We start from the raw sequence: 15981 nt of genomic DNA, 5'->3' as shown, positions 1-15981 counted from the left end.
GGGGCAGCGCGGGGCTCGGGGCTGCCCCCGGGGCTGCCCCCGCCCCACGTGCCCTCCCAGCGCAGCCCCCGCTCCTCGCCTCCTCCGGCCCCGGGGTGACCGTGAGCCGGGCGGTAATCCCCCGGCGGGAGGGCTCAGATCCCCGCGCCCCGGGAGCCTGTGATGATCGTCGTGCTCGGCGATGCTCCCACCAGGCCCCCACATTCCCACTGTTTGCCGGGATGAGCACGATGGGGTGTCCAAAGGGTACGGCCCAGGCTGTGTGTTTGGTGTAATGGGGTGTCAGGCTCTTCCACAGCGCCTTTTCATCCTTCCCCCAGTGTGCACACACCCTTTGTGTCAGATTTCTAAGGCCAGTCAAACCTAAGGTTGTCCCCAGCCTCCTGCCCATCTGCAGAAGCCGGGTGTCATTTCAGGGTGCTAGTATCACATCGTTTCAGCTTTTCCTCCCTGACTTCAAGATAGGCTCAAGGGCCACATCCAAGTTACTGGCTGGCTGCCCCCATCCTGCATGCACACACACAAAATTCCCTTCATTCCTCAGAGAGGGGGAAAATGAGCTGCTCCACTCCTGCCCTGCCCTCGGAGGCTGCTGGGGACTGTGTCGGCATGTGCAGACACGCTCCGGTCGAGAGTTAATCACCCACTCGAGCCGCCCAGGTCTGCCTCACTGCCCACGTTAGAAGGGATGTGGTGCATTAAGACAACCCTGTCAGGTTTCGTGTCCAGCCCATGGGGACAAGTTTCATGTCCAGCCCGCGGGGATGAGATGTGGCAGAGGTCTGCTGGGTTTGGTTTAGGCAGCGTACCCTGGGAGAGCTTCCGACTGAACAAGAGTCGAGGAAGCAATTTCAATCAAATGGAGCAAGAAGATAAACAAACAAAAGGAAAGCAAGAAAGGAAATTGTAGGGAAATAGACACAAAGAATGGCAGACTATTATGGCTGCAAATTTTCTAAAGACTTCTTATCCTTAAACATTTCACTTCCTTCACAAGCATTTTCTCTGAAGATCCCTGAATATTTTGCAAATGCCAAAGTTACTTCAAAGCTCAGAAAACAAAAAGGGACAAACAGCAAGTTTTTCAACTGTGAACTGCAGTAAAGGGTCTTAAAGGGATTAATTTTTTTTCAGCCTTAAATGATTCGCAAACTCAGCCTGAAAAAAGTATCTCCCCTGGGAACAGCATTCTGAGGCCATACTAACCTCTGCCAGAGGAGATTCATGCACAAATCATTGAGCAAAAAGCCAGCAATGAGTAATCAAAGGCACGCACCAAACTCCAAGAACAATCTGCAGAATCCACAATCTCAGGCAGTAAAGTTTTCCACTGAATAATTTCTTCTGAGAAAAAGGAATTTGTTGAATTCTAGGTCTGGCATTTGTGAATACTTTTTTTTTTTTTTTTTTTTTTAAGAAAGAACGACTCACTGGAAACAGAAAGCTGCTCAGGAAGGCACTGGGACTTATTAATACCAGCTTTGCCATTTTACATTAGTATCAGGTAGCTTTTTTTCTTGCCTGTCTTCTGTTTGCAAACACAAAGGAAACCAATTCCTTTCCTGCATGCTTTAAGCTACAGGCTCTTCTTCAGCACATCTGTCAGAAAGCAGTTCAGCGGCTTTCCTCCGCATTGTTTCCAATTTATTAATCAACACTTCCAGCTCCCTACTGAGTTACAGCCACATTATGGTCCCCTTGAAGTCCATGGCAGCACTTCCACCAACTTCATTAGGACCAGAAACTCGCTCTTGAAGTCTCTGCCAATTCCTTAAGTGCTTTAACTTCAGCGTTGGAGATTTCTGTTTTAATCTTCCTACGCCTGTTTCTGACACATAATTTTACATGTGTGCATGCACCAACTGCCCTTCTTGAAACTAAAAATGGCCTTAGAAGCAAATGGAAAAGTTTGGGGTTTTTTTTCACCTGTGAATGATGCAATTTGGACCCCGAATGTCTCTTTGCCATGGCTGTTAGAGGAGAGATGCCATCTTGAGGGGTCTGTTAGAGAGTCCCAGCTGCAGACAGAATCTGCTCCGTATCAGGCAGACAGCTGGGGTTCAGCCTGCTGCAGGGGGAATTTTGGCCTCTTTCAGTCCAGTCTCTGTTTCAAGGCCACCAGTAAGGCCACTGGTCCATGGCTCGTGGGAACAAGTCACAGCCATGGAAACAGTGATATTTGAGCAGCAAAAATTCCTTCTTGTGGGAAGTCGGAGCTGGGGCCTTCGCAGGTCAGGCCAGTCACTTCCCACTGACCCCACTCAGCCTGAACCAGTTTACTCCAAGGCCAAAGCCCAGCAGGAGAAGATGTTAGGAGCAGCATTCCCGTTTGCCTGCCCTTTTTGTTTAGTCACCAGCTGAGTTATGAAATCCGCCTGCAGCGTCACCGTGTCTGTGGGTTTCCCATGGGCTGGAGAGGCTATTACCAAGGAGCAGCTGGAATGTTAATTACCCATTAAGGAACTAAATCTGGGGGATTTCTCAAAGCAAATACACATCATTTCTGGCACTAACCCCACAGTGGCCTGAGCATCCTTCCCAGCCAGGCTGGAGGACACAATCCTTGCAGCCCCTGCTGGAAGCCCCTCCCTTCTCATCCCAGCCAGGAAATGCTCTCAGTGCTCTCCTCAGCTGTAGGACAGCCTGGCTGGAGCTGGCATTCGAGCCCCAGGAACATTTTGCAGGGCAGGCAGCTCCATTGCAGACACACCAGAACTAGTGCAAGGCAAAGTGAAAGGGAAGAAGGTGTCCTGGGGAGCGGAGAAAGCTCCATCCTGCCCAGAGGCTGGAGGGACCAGGAGCAGTCTGTCTCCCAGAAACTTTGAGGCTGAGGGTAGCATGGGATTTTGAACCAGTGGGTTAATTCTTTTAGCAGCTCACATGGTTATTTCAGCCTGTTGTCCATAAGTGGAGGCTTGTCTCTTTGCCTCTGGCTTGCATCTGTTCCAGGGTAATATTCCATAGGCTCGTCCTCTTGGAGGATTGTCACAGGCAGAGCTGCACATGTGGCTCCATCGGGACAAACCCAGCCTGCCTGGCTGCCTGTGCACTCTTCACCATCCCCAGGCTCCTCCTCAGACAGGGCACCTGCAACACACATGCCCTGACGCAGACTGACCTCTGTTGCTGACTCTTTCCTTCCCCTTTCTTCCAAATCAGGCCACAGCCGCTGTCACTGGAGCACAGCTGGAATTACAGCAGCTCTGCCAGTGTGTATTTTAAAAGCCTCCCCTTCAATACTCAAATAGGAAGATCCCTGATGCAATGGCAAAAGTGTATCAAGCACAGGAGCAAGTGAAGGTGTTCCAGGGGGTCAAGACTGGGGTTACAGTGGCATGGCTGAGCACAGAGAGCTTTCCCAGGGAAAAATCCCAGCACGGGTGGGGGCGGTGCAGGGGGACAGGGAGCCTTAAGGAACAAACCTCTTTTCCCTGGTGGCAGCCCAGAGGTTTGCATGCTGGAATACTTGGTCAGAGAAAGGAAAAGGTATGGGAAATCTGGATGAGCAATATGGGCAAGTGGATGCAACCCTAAAAACATGTAGCACCCCACAGCTGCAGAGGAGATGGACATGAGAAGGGAGGCAGAAGTTTCTGACGGGTCAGCACCAAATACTCTCAGTGCTGCAGAGATGCTGGACCCTCCCTGCAGATGTTTCCAGGCCTTTGGACTGCGCAGCCTCACTAGCAGTGCTGTTACAAGGAGCCTCCCTTGTCCAGCTGCTTCTCCTCCAACAGCCCAGCTCTGAGCAGAGTTCTGGGCGCAGATCTGAAGCTCTGTCAGGCGTTCCCATGTGGGGACCATGGGTGCTCCTGCTCTGTCACTCACGCCCCAGCCCATGTGGCTCAGAGCTCTCTGTGTCCCAGAGACAGCCCAGCACCAGGTGAAGCAGCTGGAAGCAGGGCAGGATCATGCCCAGGAAGCATCTCATCAGCACTTTTGTGCCTCTGGTCGGAAGGTTTTTGGTGTTCCCCATCCTTACTTTCCTGAGCGCTTTTTAAATCACTTGGAAACAGAAAATATTGCCGTGTTGGACCACCTTTATTTAAAATTTTACAAACTGACATTCTTTTTGTTGAGGTAGAGCAAACCCCTCTGTGTCTCAGCTCAGGGCAGTGTTCCTGCACATCACTCACGGTTCACAGCTGCAGTTTCTCCTTCTCCCATCCGCTGCCAGAGCTCTTGAGAGAATCACGGCGACTGAAACCTCTCCCATCAGCTCCTTGACGAAAATACACCACTCACACATATTAAACCACCACACACATCCTCTCGTGGGTGAATTCCCCAACACCTTCTCGCAGTCTGGGCTCCGGCCTGAGCTCGGGGCAGGGACAAGCAGCTGCCTGCAGACCCCCGGGACCCCTCGCCATGCTCAGCCCTGACAGCGCAGCGAGGGGGAAAGGCCTGCGCTGGAACCCGGCTGTACCTGAGCCAGGGCACACCCGGCTGCAGCAGCGCAGCCGGGGGGAAGCAGGATGCTTGCTGGAAGTACACCCATTTCCCTTCAGTTGTTTTTTAAACCGATTCGTTTCCAAAGCTCTCCCGGGCCGGCTCCGTCTGGAGCGCAAACACACCCCGAACCCGCCGCCATCTTGGGGAGGGAGCCGGGGGGAGGCCGCCGCCATCTTGGGGAGGTCGGGCCGGCGGGAGAATTGTGTGCGGGGAGAGGCGGCCGCGCCATGCCGGGGAGATCGGCCCGGCCCGGCCTCGGGAGAGACGGTCACGGTTCGGCCCGGCCCGGAAGGATCGGGACTGGGATGGGAACACAGCCCTGCGCCTGCGGCAGCGGACACGCCACCTCCCGCCATCCCTTCCGGGTGAGGCGGTGACCCACGCCCCCTAACCCCGCCGCTTCCTTTCCGCGGCAGCCGCCGGAGCAGACGGGCAGGTGAGTCCGGCCCGCGCCGCATCCGCCGCCATCCGCCCGCTCGCGCCTCGCCGCGGCCTCCGCGCCCGCCGCCCGCCCTCACGGGACCGGGGCTGCGCGGGGCAGCGCGCTCGGCGCGGGGGAGGCGCGCCCGGCGGAGCGGAGCCATGGGCCGCGGGAGAGCCGCGGGCTGGAGTAGCGGAGCGCCCGGCTGGGACTGCTGGGCCCCGGGTCGGCCCTCCCCCGGACCCTGAGCGGTGGGGGCCGCGGCGAAACGCGGCGCGTCCGTCGCTCGCAGCTCGATGCCGGCGGTACAGCGTGTGCTGCGTGCTCCGTGTGGGCCTGGCTGGGCTGGGGTGAGCGCTGTCCGTGGAGCCCGTGCGCCATGGATGTGGCGAGGAGGGGATGTGGTGCAATCGAAGTGGCCGCGCAGACACTGCTGTAAATTGATGTTATAGTACTCATGGCAGTTGGTGGAGAGGGCACGGCCGAGGGTGATCCTGGGTTGTGTTTGGGTCGGGTACCTCGTTGCAGTGGCCGGACATCTTGTGCAGGGCGCCGGCTGTAGCAGGAATTTGGCAGGAGAGGGCAATAGGGAACCGTTTTTCGGTGCTTGAGAGCGGATGCACAGGATTCCCGGCCATCAAACCGAGCACAGCCGAGTGCTGCCCCTGCTGTCTCCCGTCGCTGGGGATGGGCTTCGGGGGCAGGAGACTTGGCTGGGCTAGTCCCAAGGATGTGGTTGGGAGACCAGTAACCTGGAAGAATCCAAGCTGGTACTTAAATGTCTGCAGACTTGCAGCTTACTGACAATACCGTGTCTGTGCAATTGTTTGGTTTGGTGTTTTCTTTCCATAAATCCACATAAACAAGGGGAAATGCTCAGCATTGCTGGTTATCAAGGAAATGAGCTCCCTTGTGCACTGCTGTGGTGGGACTTGGGGATGTCAGCTGCCATGAAGTGCAGTGGGAGAGAGTTCACTAAACAGCTGTAGATGATGACCTGTGTGCCAGGATACAGCAAAGCTGGGAATTATGGGGTTTATAAGAAATGTACCTGTGTTTTGCCAGTGGTAACTAATTTTTTCTTGCTTAGGAAAAGGTTGAAATAGCAGGAATTTCATAAAATTCTTTAACAATGCCAAGAAACTACCAACACTCATCCGTCTCTTTTGTTGTTCAGAAATGGCACCTCGTAAGGGCAAGGAGAAGAAGGAAGAGCAGGTCATCAGCTTGGGACCCCAGGTTGCTGAAGGAGAGAATGTGTTTGGCGTCTGCCACATCTTTGCCTCCTTCAATGACACTTTCGTCCATGTAACCGATCTGTCTGGCAAGTAAGTATGGGACAGGCATCACCACTGCAGTACCCAGCTCCTTCAGGTGTGAAAGCAGAAACTGGGTTTGGCAAGAGATTCCACCAAAATCCTTGAGTTTCTGCTGAGCTTCATGCATGGTGCATATACATGAACTGGGTGGCTTGGTGAGCTCTTCTGATCAAGATGGTGTTCAGGGTATTGTGTGGGTTATTGATCTGGTAACATTGGAAATAATAGGTTCTGGTTTGGAGAAAGAACAAGGAATGGCTTTCTTTTGAACATCACCTTTTCCTTCTGTAGGGAAACCATCTGCCGTGTGACTGGTGGGATGAAGGTGAAGGCAGACAGAGACGAGTCCTCTCCCTACGCAGCCATGCTGGCGGCCCAGGACGTTGCCCAGAGGTGCAAGGAGCTGGGCATCACTGCCCTGCACATCAAGCTGCGTGCAACTGGGGGCAACAGGTACAGCAGGAGGGCTGGGACACTGGTGGGGACATGGCTGTATGGAACACCAGGAGAGTGGTTTGGCACGGGGAAAGTGTGCCTTTCATATTCCTGGCTGTTTGTAAACTGTGTTCAGCTCCTGGGTCATTAAAGGGGTTGTTGGTTCTGACTCTCCTCCAGGACCAAGACTCCTGGACCCGGTGCTCAGTCAGCCCTGAGAGCTCTGGCCCGCTCTGGAATGAAGATTGGCCGCATTGGTGAGTGAGGAAAAAAGGGATTATTTAGTGAAATAATTGCTCTGCTTGGTCTTAACTTTGACTTTCTTCATGGCCGCTTAGATGGCACCAATGAAAGGATTTCATGTAAACAGATCCTTAAATTGACAAATTGACCAGCATGCGGTGAGAGCAGCACTCAGAACCAAGATTTCTGTGTGCAGGGCAAACTCCAGCTTGGATCAGGGTGCTGCTGCTCCTCTGATGTCACATGGCTGTTCTAGCACCTAAAAATACCTTGTTGGTCTTGGTGACTCAGTAATAATGGAGTTCTCCAGCTATTGTAGGGAGAGTCCTGAACTTCATGGGGAAGTCACAAGATGCAGTGGTGGTGGTTGTGCTGAAAATTCTTCAAGTATCCTGTGTTTCTTTTGAACTGCTTTGGCTGCTTGGTTTGAGTGGGATGGGAGATGGGAATTTTTGCTTGCAAAGTGTTAAAGCCCTGGGTACCCAGCGTGTGGCAAATTGCCAGATACCTTCCTGGAGAGTTCCTTCTGCACATGTGCAGCTCCTGTGGCATCCAGATGCTGAGGTGTTGGGTGATAGCTGTGCCCAGGTGGTTTCTGGGGGTGCCTCTGGGAGGTAACTGTGTTCTGGATTTTCTCCCTGCAGAGGATGTCACCCCCATCCCCTCCGACAGCACTCGCAGGAAGGGTGGTCGCCGTGGACGTCGTCTGTAACCAGTGCAGCACCTTCTGTTATTAAAGCTCTCTTAAACCTCGGTTTAGTTCTGTGTTTTCTTACTGGGGCATGCTCAGAAGCCAAGGGGCTCCATCCACAGATGGCTTGTGCTATGGAGCAAGGCCTTGTGCTTGGAGGGGAACCAGGCTGGTTGATCCAAAGCCACAGGGGTCTTGGGCTTCATATAGTAAAGGCTGCTTTTGAAATGAGTCACGACCTTTTGCATCTCCTGGGCTGGGAACGAGCAACTGCTGCTGGATTTTCTGCAAAATGTTGCTTAATGCATCACTTCCCCTTTCTGTGGAAAAAGTCTTCCCTCTGCCTGGATATCTGTTCCTAAGCCAGCGTTTCCCTTGGCACAGCCATAGTGTTTTATTTGTTATTTTATATGTGGCCATGGAAAATGTTAGAATAAACTTCCCTTACTGTCTTAAACGTGCACCATTTGCCGTTCAGATCACTGTTTTCCTGTCCTTTAAGTGGTGGTTGAACTCCTTGTGCAGAAGGTGTCAAAAACATGAAACCAGAAGCAGCTCAGCCAGCATGGGGCTGAAGGAGGAGGGGGAAGGAGAGAGCAGGCAATGGAACACTGTTACCAACAGCTCCACTCTGGTTTTTGATAGGCTTTGCATGCAGTGAAAGCTGTTGCTGTTAGCCACGCAGGCTCAGGGCGGGGTTTTCCTCCACATGGCACCTCTGAGGGCATGGCATGGCAGATCAAACAGGCAGGGCAGGCAGGGTTGCAAGTTCCCTCCTGCTAGTGGGGTTTTTAGATGTTTGTTGCAATTTTGCTGGTTGGTTGGTTTTGGGTCTTTTTGTTAGTAATGGTTTTTACGCAATGAAAAGCCACAAGTAGGACAAGATTGGATGTGGCACTTGGTGCCAAGGTTTAGTTGAGGTTTTAGGGCTGGGTTGGACTCAATGATCTTAAAGGTCTCTTCCAGCCTAGTGATTCTGTGTGTTGCATGTGAATTATTCTGTCCCAGGGGACATCACCATGGCTGTTCATTGGGGCGCATCTGCAGAGAGCTCTACAACAGAAATCCAACACAGGACCTTTGCTGTGGCAAAATCTCAGCAGGCTCTGCTCATCTCCGTGCAGGGGGAGGTGTTTCCACTCCCTCTGCTGCCCACCCTGGTCCAGCCTGGTTCAGCCCTGCTGGTTTATACCTCAGATGTAGAAAGGGGAAGGTGTCTGCTCCACGGGAGGGTGGATTTGCTCTATTAACCCTTAATCCTTGGAAGCCGGAGCTGTGCAGGTGCACACAGGGCTGGCTGAGCTGAGTCACTGTACACCCAGCCTGTGCCATGGGCAAGATGGTGCCTGGGTTCACTGCACAAATAAAGGCAGAAATTGCTTTGATTTCTCAGGCAACCTGACATCTTTGAAGCAGCTTCCTGTGTTGATGCATAACTCCAAAGAGGAAATGATGAATGAGGAAGAGAAACCGAAGCCCCAGCAAAGGGCAGCTTCCTGGCCCATGTCCTGGGGCTTTCTGGAAGGAAAGGCCCTCCTGTCAGAGTGGCATAGATGGGTCTCCCGGCTCTTGACAGTGCCTGGCCTGACCCAACTGGCTTGTTTCGAGTGATTCAGTGAGGAAATGAATCCCCTGCACCCCCTGTAGCTGTTGCTGGGTGATGGCTTCTGGCTGTGTGAGTGGGGGACGCTCGACCTGCCCACCCTTGCCTGCCCACCCTTGCCTGCCCACCCTGTGTCACCCCAGCAGGGATGCTCATCCTGTGGAGGGCATGGGGCTGTTCAGGGGCTGTGCTGCCTCCCCAGACAGTCAGTGGTCACTGGTGAGCCCTGTGGCTCAGCCTTTCCCCTCAGGTTTGCCCATGGCTGATCCTGTGCTGTTGAGGGTGTCACCTCAGGCTCGGTGGGAAATGTGGGTGTGTTCCCCAAACCTTTGTGCAGGGTCTGGGGGCTGAGAGCTGCGAGACAGAGACGAGGCCCAGCTGGTGATGAATGGCTTCCTGTGAATGCCCAGTGGGTTATTCCACCTCATTGACTGAAATAATTGCTCTGCTGGCCTGGTCCTCATCAGAGTCCTGAAATCACTCCTTTCTCCAAATGTCTTTTTTACCCCCAAAAAGACTTGTGAAGTTTTTTATGGGCAGCACCAAATGCAAAGCCTTGGGGTAACAGGGTGGTGGCAATTCATTGCCAGCCTCAGGCAATGGGAGAGTGAGGAGGGTCAGACAGGATGGAAGCTCTCTCTGAAAGTGTCTTTGTCTTTCCTGGAAAATCAATTCATAGACTGAGAACCCACCAGGTGTCACAGCCCTGGCCAGAAAGTTGTGTGTGAAATACTGAAGAGCTGACTGGAAATGTCTGTGTGGAGCAGGGGCTGACTTGGGGCTGAGATTCCTCCTCCAGGCTGGGGCTCGAGGGGCTCAGCCTGCCTGGGAAGGGGGATGTTCCCACCCCCAGGTTACCACCCACATTTGTGGCTTGCACAGCCGGCCCAGCTCCATGGAATCGCTGGGGTTTTGTTTGTGAAGTTCCTGTTCCGACTTTCTCTGGTTCCTCTTATGGCTGAGGCTGGTCACGGAATGCACCAGGAGGGTGGCCTCGAGGCAGGGATTGTGGCCCCAAAATGAGGAGCTAAGTGGGGGCTGGGGCTGTGAGGAAAACCTGTGTGTTCCCTAAAAGTCCCAGTGCCCATGAGGGGAGAGGCAAAAAATGTATGGAAGACTTTTGTGTTCTTGCCTTTTCCCCCGCTTTTTCCTTCCCTTTTTTTTACTTCTCTTTCTTCCCTTTTCTCTCAATCTCCTCTCCCTTTTTATTTTCTTTTCAAACCCCTCTGATGGTTTCTAAACACAGCTTTATTACAGGCCTGGGGTGAGGCTGATGGACACACTGGGGCAGCGCTGTGTGAATCCCTGGGCACCCAGGCCTTTCTCAGCTGGGTTGCTGGGTCAGGACCAGGCTCCAGGCACCAAAACCCTTCCCCTGTGTGGGGCTGCAATTGCCCATCTGGAAAGCAGGAGCATCGTCCCACCACATTTCCTACAGGAACAATACCTGCCAGGAGACCCCTCCCTACCCCTCCAAGTGCTTTGAAATGATCCCTTTGTCTGCTCTCCCAAGGCTGTCCTGGCAGCTGGGAGGTTCAGGACTGAATCAGGAAAAGAAATGGAATCGCTGAAACGTGTCCCTGCTCGCCCCGGGGTGTTTGCAAGGTAACCCGTGGTGCCTGCTTAGGTAGGGTTAGGTAGGACTTTCAACTCCACATTTGCAGTTTCACTTTTGGCTGAGCTCTGGCCATGGTTGTGCTGAGTCCTGATGCTGGAGCCAGCTTTGTGCTGGGTTCAGTGTGACCCTTGGCCCAGTGTGGGCATGGGGGTCTGTTACCCCTGGGCTGCTCTAGGACATTGTGTAACACCTCCAAAGACCAGCATTGTGGGGTGGATGGCTGCTCCTGCCCATGTAGCCCTTGTGGGGCTGTGGGGGACTGGAGACCCTCATTGCCCCACTCCCAATGGTGCTCTGGGATCGCTCACATCGAGGGGCTGTTCCTCCTCTCTTGGCTGTGGGGGTTCAGCCCCTGGAAGCTGCTGCAGGCAAAGCAAAGAGGGTCAAGCTAGAAGGAAGGAGGGCTTAAAAGCCCTTGATCCTTTAGTCACCATCCCCTCAGCCTGAGAAGTGCTGGCTGAGAACCCCCCACAGGAAGGGTCTAGAGTGACCCTCAAGGAGGAGCTTGAGCCCGAGTGCAGCTTTTCTCCAGCAGCAGAGGAGGAAGCCAGGGAGGAGGGGTGTACCCTGGCACTGTGCCCCCACAGAAGGGCCTGCTCAACTTTTGGTGTGGGGGGTCCTCCCCATGGTGTCCCACCCCCCTGTCCCAGCTCTGCACCCCACTTCCTTCCTCACACCTTTCCTCTCACCCTCCCCACTGCCACCTCCCTTTTCTCACCTCCTGCCCCCCGGGGGTCCCAGAGCCTCTGGGTCCATGGCAGTGGTGTCACCAGCTGGCCACGGTGACCTGCTGGTGGTGTGGGGTGGGCAGTGAAGCCCCACAGAGCGGCCGTGGAGCTCAGGACTGTGTCCAGCATCATTTCTGAACTGGAGACCTCTGGAGCAGAGGTCTGCCTGACAACGAGTGATGCAAGTGCCAGCAGCCAATAGGACTTTTTTTTTGTTTCCCCCCCCCGGGTGTCAGGGCGGGGTGGGGAGCCGAGGGTATTTCCAGAAGCCTCCCTCGGGGTGCTCATTGTCTTCGGGGAGCCCAGCAGAGCCATGGCTGAGGAGCAGAGGGACCTCATCTCTGACCGCGCCAGCGGTGTGCTCAGCGTTGGGGACACCCAGAGGTGCCACTGCTGGGGACATGGGGATGGGGCACATGGGGAGGGTGAAGTGGGCACAGTGGGGACGTGGAGCAGGGGGGTATTGCGTGGTTGTGGGATGGAAGGGGATACAGTCGGGTCAAGGGGGCACAGAGTGACTGTGGGGCAGGGGATGGGGCGCAGGCTGTGGGAATGGGGCTCTGTGGAGCTAAGAGGGGCGTGAAAGGGTCTGTAAGGCAAGGCAGGGGCACGGACTGCTGTGGGATGGGGGGAACTGGGTGGTTGTGGGATGGGAGGCATGGGGTGGCATGGGAGGGAACATGGGGCGGCTGTGGGATGGGGGAATTGGGTGGTTGTGGGATTGGGAGGGCACGGGGTGGCAGCGGGATGAAAGGATGAAAGGGGTCACTGCACCGCTGGGCCAAGGGGACAAGGCATGGTGGTGGGGTGGCCAGGCTCACAGGGTGGGGCATGGAGCCATGGCTTGAAGCTTTGAGGGAAGCAGCTTTGTGGGAAAGAGGTTGTGGGACAGGCAGGGTGATGACGTGGCCACGGGGCAGGAGCGGACCCTGGACCCAAATGGCTTTATGGGGCTGCCCCCCCATGTCCCAACCCTTCCCTATGTCCCGACTCCCGCAGGGGGGACACCCCGCCCAAAACTTGCAGCCAATCAGAAGCCTTGTAGCTCTGACGTCACCAGTCACTAGGCAGATGGCCCGCGCCGCGCGTCCCGTTCGGGACTTGTCGCTGGGCCGGGCAGAGTCCGCTCCTCCCCGGGCCGCGGGGGCTGGGGCTGACCTCCGGGGCACCGCTGCACCTCGACAGTGCCACATTCAGCCAGCGGGGCAGGATCTGGCACAACATTTTAAACAACATCCCATGAGTCGTGTCCTCTGCCCCATGGACCAGCGGGATTCCAAGTGGCTTCATCATCCCGCAAAAGGCGATGCCCAGAGTGATGCTGTTCCCCAAAATCCCCTGGCAGCGCCCTGTCACGTGCCCTTAGGTCCCCCTCCCGTGTCCCCCCTTCCCCCGCCCCCACGGTGGGTTTCGCTTCCTGGTGTGGAGGGGTGCTGAGGTTTCACTTCTGCTCTCTGCAGTGGGGGGAATTTGCATTTGTCTGGCTGCAAACCCCCGGGACAGGAGTGTCTGGGATCTGGAGGGGGTGACAGCAAGATGTCACCTCCTGCTGCCCTGGGCGGCTGAGCTCCCTGTGCGTGTCCCGCAGGTCTGCGCTGGGGCGCAAAGCCGCCTTCTCCACGCTCTCCATCCTGGTGGCTCTGCTCATCGCTGGCCAGGCTGTCACCATCTACTACGTGTACCAGCAGAGCGGGCAGATCAGCAAGCTGACCAAGACCTCCCAGAACCTGCAGCTGGAGGCTCTGCAAAGGAAGCTGCCTGCCAGTCAGTAGCCCCACAGGCACCATAGTGCTGGGAGGTGGAGGGGGAGAAGGGATGAATCCCTCCGGGACCCCCCTGGACCACCCAACCCGGTTGGGTCCCCTCACAGTTCTCTTTCCTTGGCAGATGCCAAGCCAGTGAATAAGATGAAGATGGCCAAGGCAAACACACCTCTGGTCATGAATGTCATGCATCCTGCAACCTTTGAAGACCTTTCGGTAAGAGAAGTCCACCACTGCCTGGCACTCCTGATGCCCTCAGGCCTTGCTGCCATGCTCACACTGACCCTTTGCCTTTTCTCTTGAGTTCAAGGCCCCTGCTAGCAACAAAACTGAGGACATCGTGAAGCACCTGCTGCTGGTAAGGTCCCCTGCTCCCCCCACCCCACAGCTGCCTCCTGCGCTGCTCTGGGGTCTCTCAGGGTGCTCAGAGCTGGTGGGAGCTCTGACCTCCTGCAGCATCTGTCTGGCCGATACCAGCAGAACTCTAACCCCCACACCTTTGCCCTCACTGTGGTTGTTGCTCTACAGCAAGCAGACCCCAGCAGGAAGTTCCCGGAGCTGAAGGACAACCTGATGGACAACTTGAAGCACCTGAGAAGCACCATGAATCATATGGACTGGAAGGTCAGTACTTGTCACTGTCATCTTGTCCCACCTGCCTTCTGTCCAGGAGTGCTTTGGGAAGGGACATTTATCAGGATAAAGAAAGTCTGACTTCAGCCAGGCTTGGGCTGCTCCCACCCAAAGGAAGGGGATGGTGTTCACCACCTTCCCTGTCCAAGCCAAAGCTCATGAATGGCTCTCCTGGGCTGAACTCCCCCCATGCCCATTAATGTGCTGGACCCTCTGATTGCAGTCCTTCGAGTCCTGGATGCACAAGTGGCTGCTGTTTGGGATGGCCAACAAACTCAACTTTGAGGACCGCAAGACAATCCCAGCAGAGAAAGGTATTGGGGATGGAACTGCTGAGCTGGGGACAGGCAGGGAGGTGTTGGCATGGGGGCATCTCACAAGGATCCAAGCCCTCCCTCCAATCATGGACCTATCTGTTCTGTGGGGAGCCCCTGTTTCAGTGGCTGTTAGGACATCACAGAACATTTCTGCCTGTAGGGCATTTGGGGTGAACAAAAGGCTGGAGCCCCACCCCTAATCCTCCATCCCTGGTCAGACCAAGAGCCTCAGAAAGGTCCCCGAGCAGGGGCTTGTTCACCTTTAACTGTTTCTGGATAGAATCCCCTGCTGAGGAGAAGGGCCTGGGGGCTGATGGCATGTCCCCTCTGTTTCTATTGCCCTAGTGCAAACTAAGTGCCAAGCAGAGGCCACTTTTGGGGATGATCAGCTGGGCCGCTTCCGCCCCCAGTGCGATGAGAACGGCGACTACCTGCCCAAGCAGTGCCATTTCTCCACCGGCTTCTGCTGGTGCTGCTACAAAAATGGCACCAAGATTGAGGGCACTGAAACTCGGGGAAAGCTGGACTGCCCGGGTAGGTTGCCAGGGAGGGGATGGAGAGGAAGAAGTAGTGTGCATGGACTGCTTGGGAGTAGGGAGGAGAGCTAGGAGAGGTGGGCATCTAAGCTTGAGGGAGCACCTCGCACCCATCCAGCACCAGTATATCAAGGCTTTAAGGGACCCCAAACCCCACAGCCCCCCGTGGGTAGCTGGAGCTGAGGTGTGCAGTCAGGGTTTTCCATGAGCCCCCCTTGCTCCCCACTCAGCAGTGGGTGCAGGCTCTCCCCTGCTGCCCTCAGAGGATGGAGGTGGGTGATGGGGCAGCCCCAGGGTCCAGCACCCACATCCTGCCCTCCCTTTGCAGGCACTGCTGCTCCCAGTGCTGCTGCTGGCACCGCAGACCCAGAGGAGATGATCTTCTCTGGGGTCGACATGCTGAAGCTGAACCCAAGCAAAGGTGAGTTTTCAAGTGCCCCCAGAGTTCTGGGGACTGCTGGAGAAGGGTTTTGGGAAGTCCTTGAGCTGTTTTACTGACTACCTCCTCTTGTTCTCCCACAGAAGAGTAGAAGAGGATGCCAGCAGTTGCCTTCAGCATTCCTGCTCCTTCAGCTCCTGATTAATTTTTACTTTATCTGCTCTTAGCTTTTCCAAGGCAGTTAACAGTGGGCATCCCTAGGCACCCTTCCCCTGCTGCAGAGCATCAGCCAGGGCAGAGCTGCCACCACCATGAGACAGAATCCTCTCAGAGGGTGGGTAGAGCAGGCTGGAAAATTATTTCAACCACCTCTGATCCATAAATCCTGTTCTCTTTGACTCGACCTCCAACAACACCCAGGCAGCAGTGCAGCTCACCCCTGCTGAAGAACTTAAGCTTCCTTAGACTGAACAAACATTAAAAACAGCAAAATAACCCCCACCAGCTTCTTAACTGCTTGCTGTAGGCTGGAGCCCTGTTAGATTACTGGAGTAATGGGTTTTTATTGTGGAGTGCTCAGATTTGTACATAGAGATTCGCCTACAGCCTCAGCAGTGGGTAATCATAGGCAGAGGGGCTTCTAATTTTTCTGAATATATCTGGTTGTTCCTTTACAAATGATCTCACAAGCTAATAATCTCAAATAAACTTTTGAATAACAAAGCCTTGTAAGCAACTCCAGCAGGGCTTCGTGTGCTGTTTGCAGCTGTCCGAGGTTATAAAGAAATGAAACTTGACAAGAAAGAGATAAAGAAAAATCTCTGCAGGCACTTGGATAAC

The 15981-nt window shown here is 54.9% G+C and overlaps 2 protein-coding genes across 4 annotated transcripts; both read left to right on the top strand.

The window, feature by feature from the left end:
* Positions 1 to 4745: 4745 nt before the first annotated feature.
* On the top strand, positions 4746 to 8025 carry RPS14 (ribosomal protein S14). The gene is made up of 5 exons (XM_084215725.1): positions 4746 to 4891; positions 6054 to 6204; positions 6487 to 6648; positions 6811 to 6887; positions 7518 to 8025. Exons 2-5 carry the CDS (start codon positions 6056 to 6058, stop codon positions 7583 to 7585), a joined length of 456 nt encoding a protein of 151 aa, XP_084071851.1. The 5' UTR covers positions 4746 to 4891; positions 6054 to 6055; the 3' UTR covers positions 7586 to 8025.
* A 3761-nt stretch (positions 8026 to 11786) lies between these two features.
* CD74 (CD74 molecule) lies at positions 11787 to 15864 on the top strand. 3 transcript variants are annotated; one of them, XM_084215511.1, is made up of 9 exons: positions 11787 to 11897; positions 13102 to 13277; positions 13401 to 13492; positions 13587 to 13634; positions 13805 to 13900; positions 14133 to 14223; positions 14572 to 14760; positions 15091 to 15183; positions 15285 to 15864. In XM_084215511.1, the coding sequence occupies exons 1-9, from the start codon at positions 11827 to 11829 to the stop codon at positions 15290 to 15292; spliced, it is 864 nt and encodes a 287-aa protein (XP_084071637.1). In that variant the 5' UTR covers positions 11787 to 11826; the 3' UTR covers positions 15293 to 15864. The 3 variants fall into 3 exon arrangements, with proteins under 3 accessions (XP_084071637.1, XP_084071636.1, XP_084071638.1); XM_084215510.1 differs by having other exon boundaries at positions 13581 to 13634; XM_084215512.1 differs by lacking the exon at positions 14572 to 14760 and having other exon boundaries at positions 13581 to 13634.
* The last annotated feature ends 117 nt before the right edge of the window (positions 15865 to 15981 follow it).

Source organism: Fringilla coelebs (genome assembly GCF_963513975.1).
Source record: "Fringilla coelebs genome assembly, chromosome: 15".
Lineage (NCBI taxonomy): Eukaryota > Metazoa > Chordata > Aves > Passeriformes > Fringillidae > Fringilla > Fringilla coelebs.
Note: the sequence above shows the minus strand (reverse complement) of the source record. Positions and strands in the feature narration are given on the sequence as shown.